General features: G+C 38.8%; 1 protein-coding gene across 2 annotated transcripts in view; it reads left to right on the top strand.

Moving 5' to 3' along the window:
* cers6 (ceramide synthase 6) overlaps positions 1 to 14,699 on the top strand; it is a 63,930-nt gene that overhangs the window by 12,535 nt on the left and 36,696 nt on the right. For both annotated transcript variants that reach the window (XM_688191.10, XM_073913211.1), the window contains exons 2-3: positions 886 to 991; positions 5,904 to 6,034. In XM_688191.10, the coding sequence (XP_693283.4) occupies positions 886 to 991; positions 5,904 to 6,034 (237 nt within the window). The remainder of the gene's footprint in view (positions 1 to 885; positions 992 to 5,903; positions 6,035 to 14,699) is intronic.

The following is a 14,699-nucleotide window of genomic DNA, read 5'->3' as shown; positions in this document are numbered from 1 at the left end:
TGCACGCAATAACATGTCCCGGTAGTCACGTGTATATGTCAACAAAACCAAACATACGCAAAGCAACCGGGAATAAAAGGTCTGTTCTGTTCGCTAGGATCAGCAATCATCATCAAATGTGATTAAGAGTAAGTTTCACATGTTTAAAGTGTTTGAAAACAGAGCACATGTGTAATGAAGTACAGCGATTTACTTCAGCTTTACTTCATCAGCACAGCCACGCGTCAGAACAATTACTGTATAAAAGAAGACACTTCAATCCTGGTTTGTGGAAGTTAAATCAGGTTTATTTTGTACAATAACAACAGATATCCACACAGAAGTGGAGATTAGCCTGTATCCTGTCACATTTGAGTGCAAAGCTAAGCGCGCTCTGTCTGTCTGCCTGTCTGTGTGTGTGTGTGTGAGCTGCGGTGTGCGTGTGTATCTGTGTGTGTGCGCATGCGTGAATTTTGTAACGAATTTTTTAAGACTCGTCTTAAAGGCGCAGTACGACAAAAGCACCCCCTGCTGGAAATCAGTATAAAACAGGATCTTGTAAAAGGTATAATGAAAAATCTGATGGGTGTTTTGAGCTGAAACTTTATATACACATTCTAGAGACGCAAAAGACTTATATTAAATCTGAACAAAGGGGTAACCTAGGTGCCCTTTAATGTACAGAACGCTCCTAAGGGCCAAGATACATCAGGAAAACCCGGCTCTGAATATTGCAAACTGGAGGATTTGTTTAGTCGCTGTTGTTGCAGGTTTATTACCTCTGAGCTTCTTTTTTGAATATTGATTATTAATGCAGCCTGTCAGACCTGCAGAATTAGGCTGGCAGGAATTGAAATGACATGATAAAGTAGATCTGATAAAGTCTTTGTTTTTTGGTTGTTGTAGGTTTATTGCGAGGCCGTGTGCCCTGGGTTTGAAAATCCAGGCCAATGGACCGCAGAAAGCTCAGCCCAATGCTATTCTGGAGAAGGTCTTCACTGCCATCACCAAGGTAAAAACCACGTGTCTTACGGTTAAACACGATTTATTGCTTTGAGAGGGTTAGGCAAACCGCTGTAACACTGTTCTGAGTGGTTTATGGCATTTATAATGACAGGAGAAAGAAATCTAAAGAAATAAATTCAGTAAGCCAGTTTCAAACAGACAGCAGCAACTACTCATGAGGGTAATCTAGCTGTAAAATTCTGTAGTTTTAAAGATTAAAGGGATGAAATTGATGAAAAATAATTGAAGTTATTGTCTTTTTAAAAAGAAAATAGAATCTTTTATACTTGTATCATATTTATGGATATTTATGGTGTTTATGATTATTGTTTATGAAGAGAGAATGTATGGTGCTATGTAGAGCTTAAATCAAACTTCACATACACTGTAGTTACAAAATTGTCACGATACCAAGGTTAAAATAGTTTTTTTTTATTAGTTGTAGTTTTTATTTCGTTTTGACTTCTGTTTTCAAATTCAGTTAGTTTTAATTAGTTTTTAGAGGGAGATTTACTAGATCTGCGTCCCAAATGGCTCACTAAACATTATGCACTCATGCACTATGTACTTATGCACTTACACACTCAACAGGATAGTATATGTATATAGTGTTGTCCCAAATAGCACACTAATGTTTTTTTACTAAGCAGAAATTCAAACCGTTTCCCTAATGACGTTTGACGGTTGCCAAATCAGTGAAATAAACGAATAATCAAATAATACCTGCCGTGAGTATTGCCGCATTCACCATCGGGAGGCGCTATTATTACTCTCATAGGAGAATTTTGCTTTCACCATCCAAAATAAATAAATTATCCAACTTGTGCACCCGATAGCTCCGCCCCTACCGCTACATAAGCAAACCTGCGGTCGTTGAGTGCGTGTAGTGTCCATCATTCCATACATTATTTTAGCGGCTGAATGAGTGCATCATCCGGGTAATTAAAGTGCACTTATTATTTCTAGAGTTTTCAGTGTGAACGCACTACTTACACTATTCATACTACAAAATGGCGTAGAATAGTGCACAAGTATGCGATTTGGGACGCAGCTTAGCTTTTATTAGTTTCTATATTTTGAAATGACTCAGATTTAGTTTAGTTTATATTAGTTTCAATATTAGTTTTAGTTAGTTTTTTTAGTTTTTTTTTCTAAATGAGGATATATGTTGGGTGATTCAAAAGGAACAGAATAAATATTATATAATAAATATTTATAGGATACATGAATACTATCATCTACCAATACCAAACCCATCCTCAAATTCAGATACAACAGCCCACAAGATAGCAGCCTTACGTACAATATGTATGCACGGCTGCCTCTGAGGTTAGATACACAGTAGTGATGGGAAGTTCAGATATTTAACGCGGATGTTAGGACTCAAACATTATGTAGTCAGCAATAATTTCAATCAGTTGAAACATCACCATGATCTGAAAAAGTATTATCAATTCACCGCTTCTCAAATTTGATCTCAGTGTAACGTTACTGTTCTAATAACTGAATAAGAGTATATATTGGATTATTTAGAGTCAGAGGGGGGTATTAGGCTTGTTAAAAAGTAAGTAGTTAGTGGATAAGTGCTTACTGGAGACGCGAATCGTTTCAAATGATTCAGTTTGTTGGGGTGAACTCATTCAACCGTTTTACTTAGAAGATCCTGTTGAAAAGATTAGTTTGTGATCGTGATACAGAAATAAAACCCATCCCTGCTGAAAAATCCAGCTTAAACCAGCTTAGGCTGGTTGGCTGGTTTTAGCTGGTTGACCAGCCTGGTTTTAGAGGGGTTTTGGCCATTTCCAGGCTGGTTTCCAGCCATTTCCAGCCTGGTCTTAGCTGGTCAGGCTGGTAAATGACCAGCTAAATCCAGCTAAAACCAGCTTGACCAGCCTGGTTTAAGCTGGACATAGCTGGTTTTGGCTGGGCTCCCAGCCTGGCTAGGCTAGTCAAGCTGGTTTTAGCTGTTCATCTCCCAGCCTGACCAGCTAAGACCAGGCTGGAAATGGCTGGAAACCAGCCTGGAAATAGCCAAAACCCCTCTAAAACCAGCCTGGTTGACCAGCTAAAACCAGCTAACCAGCCTAGGCTGGTTTAAGCTGGATTTTTCAGTAGGGATTATTGGGCACAAATGTGTTAAAGTAATAGTTTTAAGCGCCTGTAATGCTGCCACCGTGCTACTGTCTACTATCTCTGTTTTTGTCACGGGAGCAATAGTGAGGATTGACTGGAGGAGAAATGGCTCGATGGCAGCAGGATTACAGACTCTGAGGTGCCATACGAGTCAAACACCTGCAGCGCAAATTAGATTTACTAAACGGCTTACAGTAAGATTATGTATTAAATACATTTACAAAGACGAAAACGAAGGAGGTTTTTGCTATAATTGTAGTTAGTTTCAGTTGGTTTTGTATGAACACAATACAGCTTCAGTTAGTTCTAGTTTTTTAAAAACTAGATTTTAACGACAATTTTAACGACAATTACTTTACATTTTAGTTTTCGTTAGGTTTCGTTAACTAACCTTGCATGAATACTAATGGAGTACTAATGGATAGTGACATTTTAAAAACGTCAATTTTCTGCTAACATTTAAGCGTGTTCTTCACATTGATCAGCTGGTTTGTCCATAAGCTGACATATGAGCGATCCGCTGTTGAATCACGGCTTTAAAACGATCCAGTGTCCCTGTATCTGTGTTTACACTCAGTAAACAGTGGTGAGTTCGGTGAACTGATGACCTTCACGGCCAATCACAGTCGTTTCTGTTGAGCACATGAACACAATGGCAAATCAGCGCTGTTTTTTTATTTATTATATACATAGTTGATGGAATTCACTTCCTTTGAATGTTCGAAGTTCTCCCATGTTGTTGTTATATTTTATTATTTATGTATCATATGTTTATTGTCTGGTGACGCAGTGGCACAGGGGGTAGCACTGTCGCCTCACAGCAAGAAGGTCGCTGGTTCGAGCCTTGGCTGGGTCAGTTGGCAGTTTTGTGTGGAGTTTGCATGTTCTCCCCGTGTTGCGTGGGTTTCCTCCGGGTGCTCCAGTCCAAATACTAGGTGAATTAAGTATGCTTAATTGTCCGTAGTGTATGTGTGTGATTGAGTGTGTATTGATGTTTCCCAGTGATGGGTTGCATCTGGAAGGGCATCCACTGTGTAAAACATATGCTGGATAAGCTGGTGGTTCATTCCACTGTGGCGACCCCGGATTTATAAAGGGACTACGTCAAAGGAAAATTAATGAATGAATGAAATCTTTTAATCTTCAATAAATAATCTAATTACACACACACACACACACACACACACACACACACACACACACACACACACACACACACACACACACACACACACATATATATATATATATATATATATATATATATATATATATATATATATATATATATATATATATATATATATGTGATATTATCAATATATTGTACAGCCCTAGATACTGATTCTGAGGTTGACACAGAGTTTAACTTCTGAACTAAAGCTGATCATATGGAAAGAAGAAGAGTGATGTTTAATTTTTTGAGCTCTTGTATTTCAAAGAAAGCAAATGCTCTAAATGTACAGGTAATGACGGTCTCTGAGCTGTAAAAGGAGAGTGATAGCGGCTCTTTGACGTGCGGGGCTTTATCAGAGCTCATGTGCACTGACGCACCGCCACTATTTTTAGACACCGTCGTTGAGCTAAGTTTCCTTCACAAATGTTCAGATTCTCTAGTACAACACGTTTAATCACACTTTATGAATTCACATCTGAAACTGAAAAGTGTTTTCTCAGGGGGAAATCATGTTAGTGGAAACAGCGCTTTAATTGGAATCTGATTGCGTTGGATGAAATTACTGGATGCTAATACTGATAGTTATGGAGCTGTTGTGAAAAATATTTGAGTAGCTGTTTATTGAGAGAAAAGGCAAAAAGAGGAAGCTTTTATTTTCATTTTTTTATTGTCTAAGCGAAGGGTTTTGTATCATCCTTTGGAAAAAAAATTGCTGTATATCATCATATCATACAGGCTGTAGAATGGCCCAGCACATCACTTAACTTTATACTGATATATTGGTTCTTTATTTTGATGTACAGGGTGGACTATTTATATGGATACACCTTAATAAAATGGGAATGGTTGGTGATATTAACGTCCTGTTTGTGGCACATTAGTATATGTGAGGGGGCAACCCTGCTGAAAAATCCAGCTTAAACCAGCTTAGGCTGGTTGGCTGGTTTTAGCTGGTTGACCAGCCTGGTTTTAGAGGGGTTTTGGCCATTTCCAGGCTGGTTTCCAGCCATTTCCAGCCTGGTCTTAGCTGGTCAGGCTGGTAAATGACCAGCTAAATCCAGCTAAAACCAGCTTGACCAGCCTGGTTTAAGCTGGACATAGCTGGTTTTGGCTGGGCTACCAGTCTGGCTAGGCTGGTCAAGCTGGTTTTAGCTGTTCATCTCCCAGCCTGACCAGCTAAGACCAGGCTGGAAATGGCTGGAAACCAGCCTGGAAATGGCCAAAACCCCTCTAAAACCAGCCTGGCTGACCAGCTAAAACCAGCCAACCAGCCTAGGCTGGTTTACGCTGGTTTTTTCAGTAGGGAAACTTTTCAAGATGGGTGGTGACCATGGTGGCCATTTTGACGTCGGCCATCTTGGATCCAATCTTGGGGTTAACAGTGTGCGGCGCTAGGAAAAAGAGCACACAGCGGCCTCTCGTGGATTCACGAAAACAAAAACTGCAAAAATACATACGGTATTTCGTGGTCTCCAGAAACGTCCACAGAACTACGTTTTTAGAATGAACCTGGGTTGTTTTTAATACAAACTCAGGTGCTTTTTTGTTTGGTTTTCTAGCAGTGGCGGATCACTGTGATGACATGTTTGTGCGTGTTTTGGTCTTCCAGCACCCTGATGAGAAGCGGTTAGAGGGTTTGTCTAAGCAGCTGGACTGGGACGTGAGGACAATCCAACGCTGGTTCAGACAGAGACGCAACCAGGAGAAACCCAGCACACTGGCACGCTTCTGCGAGAGCATGTGAGAATCAGCTTGCTTTCTGGGCTTTTTTGCATTGCTTATTATCACATACAGCTGAAGTCAGAATTATTAGCCCTTTAGTTTCTTTTTGAAGTACTTCCTAAATGATGTTTAACAGAGCAAGGAATTTTTCACAGTATTTCCCATATGTTTTTATTCTGGAGGAAGTCTGATTTGTTTTATTTCAGCTAGAATAAATACAGTTGTAATAGTTTTAAAACCATTTTAAGCTCAATATTATTAACCCTCTTAAGCAATTATTTTGTGATGGTTTACAGAACAAACCATCATTAAACAATGATTTGCCTATTTACTCTAATTTAGGCTAATTACCCTAATTAAGCCGTTAAATGTCACTTTAAGCTGAATGTTAGTATCAGATTATGCACTGTCATCATGGCAAAGATAGAAAAATCAGTCATCACTCCACTAACAGGTGCACGCTACGTCATTGATTTTGATCCCGCCCCAAAAATTATTTTAAACTCTGCAGATCTAACTAGCTAACAAAAGCTCTAAAGTATCCATTTTCCCAGCAATTAAAACTAACAGGTTGTAGTGAAATTAGCTCAGTTTATGAATATTAATGATCATTAATAACGAGTTATTATTAATTATTAATATTCTGAATTAACTTATTGTTAATTTGACCAAATAAATATAACAAGACCTCGCCCGCTCGTCTGAGCGGACTCTGTAATGAGTCTATTTATTTAGAAAGGTAATTATAACTGCTTCTTGTGAAGTAGATTAATCATTTACAAGTTTTGAAAAACTTAAGATCAGCTTGTAGCAAAATCAATAATTTAGGCAAACAAAAACAATCCAACATGTTTATAATGGGATTTATTGACTTATCTAGCATATAACAAACAAGTGTATACTGAATATAGATATATATGGACATATATTTAACATATAACAAACAAGTGTATACTGAATATAGATATATATAGACATATATTATACATATAACAAACAAGTGTATACTGAATATAGATATATATGGACATATATTTAACATATAACAAACAAGTGTATACTGAATATAGATATATATAGACATATATTTTACATATAACAAACAAGTGTATACTGAATATAGATATATATAGACATATATTTTACATATAACAAACAAACGTATACTATATATATATATATATATATATATATATATATATATATATATATATATATATACACACATGCATACATACATACATGTATATATATCCACTATACTATATCAGATTATATATATATATATATATATATATATATATATATATATATATATATATATATATAAACATATAACAAACAGAAAGAAACAGAAAAGCGAGGAAATATAGAACCTAGGTACAGAATAACTGTTTTTGCTCAGTTCATCACACATAACGAGAATCACCAATTGATCATAAAACACCTTAAAAAAGGGGCACAGCTTAAAACGCATATGGAGAAATATACTTGCATTCACTCTCTCGTGTCATGCGAGATTTTGTTGATGCGCAGAGATGTCGGAGTTTATGTTTCCTGTTCAACTTAGGTCTACGTTAGATGGTCCCATGAGGCGCGAGATTAAACTGAGTTTAAATGTCGGAAAGTAAAGAAAACAAGGACAGAAAGACATTCTCTGCGGAGGCGTTTTGCCGGAGGGTTTCTGCATCTATTTTGGGGAGCAAACAGGCTTCAACTGTGAGCTACGTTACACTCATTTTCTACTGACCGACCAATAATTTCAGGGCAAAGTTGGAGCGCAAAACTTTACTTTGTCTCTGGACCGCTCCTATGCATAATGAGGGACCTCCCTCGACATACTCAAAGCATTAAAAATTGCAAGCCGTAAAAGTTATTATCGTGCACTCAGCATCATGTGTCACAGTACGTTGAGGGGAAAAAGGGGTGAGGACCCAAGTGCAGGGTAAAGTATTATTTATTTTCAACAAAACAAAATAAAAGGCAAAACCAGCAAAACAAACTCCCCCGAGAGGGAAAACATTAGCAAAACAAATAAACAAACCAAACTAGACTGGACAGGCTGGCTGGGATCCCGACTGGAACAGACACACGACAAGGTAACATACAATGACATACAATGACAAACTGGCACAGGACAACAGACATGAGGGGTTTATAAGCTGTAGAAAATTAACACACAAACAGGTGAACACAATTAACTAATAATGGGTTAACAAGGAGGGTGGGACTAGACAATAGACGGGAGAGCGCATGACAAGCCATGCGCTCACATAAAATGACTAGAACATGCAGCCAATGAGATAACTCATTAACTGCAAGTTCATAACAACACAAGCACATGGTGCATGTAAACATGCACCACGTGCTAGACACAACACCAACAGAAGACTGAACGCAAGACACGAGTACACGATGAATGAAAGCACTCACCGTGCACTCACACACGCAGCATGCATGTTTCATCCCAGCGCCGACCAAAACCGAAACCAACTATATTGAGACGCTGGGAATGAAATGCCACGCTGCAGACAGACGAAAACACAAACACGAGAACAAGAGCGCGCGTCGGAGGCACGCAGAGCCCGCGCGGCCACATCAAGCGGGAGCACGCACGCTCTGCGCACACCCACGAATTCGCATGCACACACGGAGACACACACAATGACAGAAACAAGTGCTCGATCCAAGAAAACTCGAGCCGAGCACAACAGGACTGGACTAGACAAGACTAGTGTCCGGATTCTGCCACCAAAACAAGAATTTACATGACCAGAGTGGCAGAACCCTGAAATCATGTGTTGTAAAATAGCAGGAGAAACGTAATGATACTAAACACGACACTCTAAACACACATTAGATAGCATCTAGGGATTTCTATACTGTATAAGGCTCAAAAGGGACTTTATTAAAGCATGCATACACTGTTCTAACTACTTTCATTATAGGGCAGAGTAGATTGCAAACACATACATACATATCATTTGGAGTGAGTCTTGAGTTCTACTAGTTCTTTTCCTCGAATTTGGAGGAGGCTTTGGAATGTGTTTGGGTTTGCAAAAGCTGAAAGGAGAAATAATGAAAAAATAATGAAAAAAATGGAAAATTCTGTAAAAAAAAAAAAATACAGACAATTAAGTGTAAAATAATGTTTATTTTTTACAGTGTGGTAGTCGGGTGTTTGAAAGAAACCCTTTTGTGAGATGATTCTGCAGTCGTGTGTTTCAAGAGTTCACACTTAGATAATGCTTGACTATTTAAGCAAGTTTGGCATGCTGTCCCGGGAGAGAACCCTGAGCTCGGTGATAGATGAGCCCAAGGCTCCCGCCTGGTCAATAAGCATTAGGAGGCATATGAGATCAGGTAGATCTCGATAGGTTCCCAAAATAGACCGCTAACTGCGCTGGTTTGTAGTAAGTGCTTGTGACTTTAACTTTTGTTGCATGGTTTTTGAGTGTGGGACGAAACCGGAGTACCCGGGAAAAACCCACGCGAACACGGTGAGAACATGTAAACTCCGCACCGAGAGTATCGGTTGTCTCAGCTAGTGTTAAACCAACGACCTCCTTGCTGTGGGGAAACAGTGCTAGCCACTGTGTCGCCCAAACTGAGGAGGTGGAAGAAGGGATGGAATGGGGGGGGGGGGGGGTTCCAAAAAGAAGATGAGGAATAAAGTTTAGGCTGGATATTTATATTGAATTTGGAGTGATCCGATTGGCTACTTAGTGATTGGTGATAGGGATCAGCTGTAGTCAATCCTATCCCGTGCCCCTGTCGAAATTAGTTTAAGAAGCTTCACTTATTACTCATGCTGAATCAATGAAAGCAGTTCAATGTTCTGTTTATTGACCTTAATCGAAAATGCGGAAGTGCGCCTGTTTTCGCGATAATTTTAGAACTTCCGATTCAGTCGCCCAGAAGAAATGACTAGGAATAGTAAACGGCAAAAAACTGTCAAATTTCTTGCTCTACAAACAAATGTCTGCATGACTGTACAGACCACGTAGAATAATATAGCAAGAAAATATCAGTTCGCAACATCAAGCTGCATAACGAGCAATTTTTAACGTCTAAAAATAAATGGAAGTGAACGAGGCTGGAAGTCTCGAGTAAAAAAGATTCAAATGGCTGCACCAGCTCGTCGACGAAGAATAAGGTGAATTCAGCAATTGCTATTTTCTTCAGGGGATTTCCTGAGTTTCTTTGTTTATTAGGTTAGTGAGTTACCGCGAGAGCGCCCTCTGGCCTTCGTAGGAGATTTTCTCCAGATAAATCATACGACAATTGCACCTTTGCTCAATCCTGTTTGCAATTTCAATACGATTAATCAACCATCCCAACTCTGTCGACTTTGTTCATGGTTTGTATCGTCAGCTGTGGGACTTGTCGCTGATATGGCCTTCTCTCTGATCTACAGTGGAGTCTAAAAGGCCCCGAGGTAACAGTGATCATCTAATCAGAGCTAAAGCGCGACACTGTGCCATTTCCTTCAGAGGCAATTAATCCAGTCTTCAAAGATCACAGAGCACACTGGCGTTTGACTGAACCCTAATGAGAGCCATGCAATCTCTCAGACGATAATAGAGCTACTCTGAAGCTGATAAAGACGCTGTTGGAGAGCATGCTTTATGGGTATTGAAAACCTACAGAGCAGAACATGGGTCAACGATGGAAAGTATATAATCCTCTTCACTATCGTGCATTTTTATAGTGATCTACTGAAGACACCCGCTAACATGGCATTTGGTGGAACAATATGCTTTATAGAATACTTTTTTGATATTTAATGACATACTTACATTTAGTCATTTAGCAGACGCTTTTATCCAAACCGACTTAGAAATGAGGACAAGGAAGCAATTTACACAACTATAAGAGCAACAATGAATAAGTGCTGTAGGCAAGTTTCAGGTCTGTAAAGTCTAAGAAGGAAAGTATTAGTAGTATTAGTTTTTTTTTTTTTTTGGTACAGTTAGTGTGATATTCAGAGAGACAATTGCAGATTAGGAAGTGAAGTGAAGACTAAATAGTTGAGTTTTTAGTCGTTTCTTGAAAATAATGAGTGACTCTGCTGTTCTGATGCAGTTAGGGAGTTCATTCCACCAATACTTAGTCATTAAGGGTGTAAAGGATTCTTCCTACAGCTGGACATACTATCAATTATTCATTCATTTATTTTCTTTTCGGCTTAGTTGCTTTATTAGTCAGGGGTCGCCTGAGTGAAACATAAGCTGGAATAGTTGGTGGTTCATTATGCTGGGGTGATCTCTGAAATAGTGACCAAGCTGAAGGAAAATGAATGAATGAATAACCAAGTTACAGTAACATGATTTGGGTGGAAGAATTGATGAAATAAAATTGTGATTGTTATTTTTTGATACAGCTTAAGTTATGTTTTGGTTTAAGAGCCATGCTTGCTAATCTAAGGGCTGCAAGTTGATAGAAATGTTCTTATATAAGCTTATGTTGTTATATATATATATATATATATATATATATATATATATATATATATATATATATATATATATATATATATATATATATATATATATATATATATATATATATGTATGTATGTATGTATGTATGTTATATATAAACAATTAAAGTCAGATTTTTTAGCCCTCTAAATTTCTTTTTAATTTTTTAAAAACATTCATTTAAATTTAAAATAAATTTCAATTTATAAATTCAAATGTTACCCAAATGATGTTTAACAGAGCAAGGAAATTTTCACAGTATGTCTGATAGTATTTTTTCTTGTGGAGAAAGTCTGATTTGTTTTATTTCAGCTAGAATAAAATCAGTTTTACATTTTTAAAACACCATTTTAATGTCAAAGTTATATATATATGGGTCATGACACCCCCCACTTTCGGTTCAGGTCTACCTCAGAATTTTTTTCAAAAGATGCATCATAATGGGCGTGGAGCTCCACGAGCAAAGGGCAGGAGTGGGCGTGGCCAGCAGGGGAGAAGGAGGGGAGTGAACAACTGTTGTCAGTCGGCTCACAAAATGAGACGCAAACCGTGAGGAGACGCATGATTTTATAGTTTACAAAGTTAAAATGCAAAGAAATAAACAGTAATTTCATCCTCTGCTTCATTTGTTATTCGTAATTTCATACACACAAATACAATTTATACAATTGTAGAGATAATCAGGTTTATATAAACACTAAATGAAGACATTTCCCTCAATCCCCGGGTCTGAATGCAGGTCTCTGCCCTGTCTATTTTAACCATTAGCCCTGTTGGTAATCTAGAGGATTAAGGCGAACACAGCATCATGGCGATGTGTCTAAATGTGAATGAACTCCTGATAAAAGACAACGTCCGCCATTCTCCAATTCTCGTACTGCTCTCCTGACAAAAATGCTTGCAGCACACACACAGCTTTGATTTATCGGCCCTGAAAGCATCGCAGGGAAAAACATGCAACAAACCCTGTGGATCATAGAAACAAACAGATACAAGCCTTCATAAACGACTAAATACTGTGTGCCGTGGGTCCATGGACGTGGTTTCACCCAGTCATCAAGGTAGGATCTCACAGCTTGGCACTGGCAGGTCTGTCTTGCCTTCGGAAAGCACGTGCAGTCATGAATAATTAAGAAGCCGGCTCTTCTTATAGGATAAGAAAAACTCCGCTATGAATAATAATGAAAAACCGACGCGTCATCTTTGCACTTGCAGTTCTGTGCTACGTTTCCGATTTTGATCCTGTCCCAAAAATCATTTTAAACCCAGAAGCTGAAATTAGCTGACATAAGCTGAAAATTACCCAGTTTTCCCCACAATTAAAGCTGACAGGTGCTAACATTGTCTTAACTGTCTTAACACAAATCTGTTAATAATCCCAAAAAAAGTACTCGAAGGTTTCTTGAACCTTTTAAAGTACGAACTGCAATGGTACAGATGTGTTTCTTTGTCTCAAGGTACAATTCTGTTCCATAAAAAGGTCCTGCCCCAGTGACAAGAGTTTGTACCTTCTTTGGTACAACATTGTACCATTTTGGGCGAGGCAGTGGCACAGTAGTTAGTGCTGTCGCCTCACAGCAAGAAGGTCGCTGGGTCGCTGGTTCGAACCTCGGCTCAGTTGGCGTTTCTGTGTGGAGTTTGCATGTTCTCCCTGCCTTTGCGTGAGTTTGCTCTGGCTTCCCCCACAGTCCAAAGACATGCAGTAAAGGTGAATTGGGTAGGCTAAATTGTCCGTATTGGATGAGTGTGTGTGTGAATGTGGATGTTTCCCAGAGATGGGTTGCGGCTGGAAGGGCATCCGCTGCGTAAAAACTTGCTGGATAAGTTGGCGGTTCATTCCGCTGTGGCGACCCCGGATTAATAAAGGGACTAAGCCGACAAGAAAATGAATGAATTAATTGTACCATTTTTTTTCTGAGAGTGCACCATAAAAGGTACAGAACAGGTAGGGGTGTCAAAATTAATCGTTTCTTTGGTGCACTGCAATGCAGACGCGGACAATTCGGTATCGGTTCAGTAATAATCATAACCAGTTATTACTGACGTCATTTACCTCATATGCGCTCTGTCGCGAGGGAGGCGATCGCGAGTATTTACAGCGCTTTAACTACTTAAAACTCATAAACTGTGCACAATTTCACTGTGTGTGTTTGCTGGATCAGTCTTTCACTGACATATACAACAATAGCCCCTATTTCACTGAGATCGAGAGAATGAAAGTAGCCTACTCCATTTCTGTCTCTCTCGCTCTCGCTCTGTCTCTCTCTCTCTCTCTTTCTCACACACACACAGTGGCCCATTTGACCTGCTGGCGTGGCTTTTCTTCTCTTTTCGGCTGTTTTACAGCGTTACCTTTGCATACAGAAACGAGCGCGTGTCTGCAGAGTTTTCTCCACCGTGTCTATCATACATCAGCTGTGAGATCGTCGCTGCCGCCTGCCGCTTATCAGTGTCACTCATCTGTGAAGAGCGCAGCGCGCAAGAGCCAATCGCAATCGTTTTTTTTTTGAGGGTGTGACCAATCAAAGAGGTGTAAGAGAACTAGACAAGGATCAGAAATTGAGCTGGATATTTATATTTTTTTATATTATTTGCTAAATGCTCGTTTTGTTTAAAGTTACAGTTTATATATCTGACTGTTTGTATTAAATTACAAAATTGTATTACAAATAGTATATAAATATAAATATATTCATACATTTTAATACAAGAAATGCTGCTGTGAAGAAAATATAAAACTGTATGGAAAGCACCGTCAATGCACCGTGATGCACCGAAATATCAAATTGAACCGAATCGATGGCATGATAATTGTAACCGAACCGTGAGACTAGTGTAGGTTCACAGCTCTAAGAACAGGACCATAAGAGTTATTTGCTGTACTATATAAGGTACAACTTTTACAAAGGTACAAAAGTGTTCCTTAAGGCACATTATTTGTACCACTGTGTACCTTTTTTCTGAGAGTGCATGATATACAATGTTATACTGTATATACTATTATTGTTGTTGTTTCTGTAAAATTGTCTCATTGTATTCTAGTGTGAGCATAGGCCAGTCTGGCTTTGCTTTCGGTTTTTAACTAGCTGACATTTTCACGGCAGCAGTTCACGTTCATTCATCCTGGTTTTTGTTGGTTTTTTGGCATAAAGACAGAAACGTCATTAATCTGCAGCACAGAAGTGAGAAATCTCTGTCTT

The sequence above is a fragment of the Danio rerio genome, chromosome 9, assembly GCF_049306965.1.
Source record: "Danio rerio strain Tuebingen ecotype United States chromosome 9, GRCz12tu, whole genome shotgun sequence".
Taxonomy (NCBI): domain Eukaryota; kingdom Metazoa; phylum Chordata; class Actinopteri; order Cypriniformes; family Danionidae; genus Danio; species Danio rerio.
Note: the sequence above shows the minus strand (reverse complement) of the source record. Positions and strands in the feature narration are given on the sequence as shown.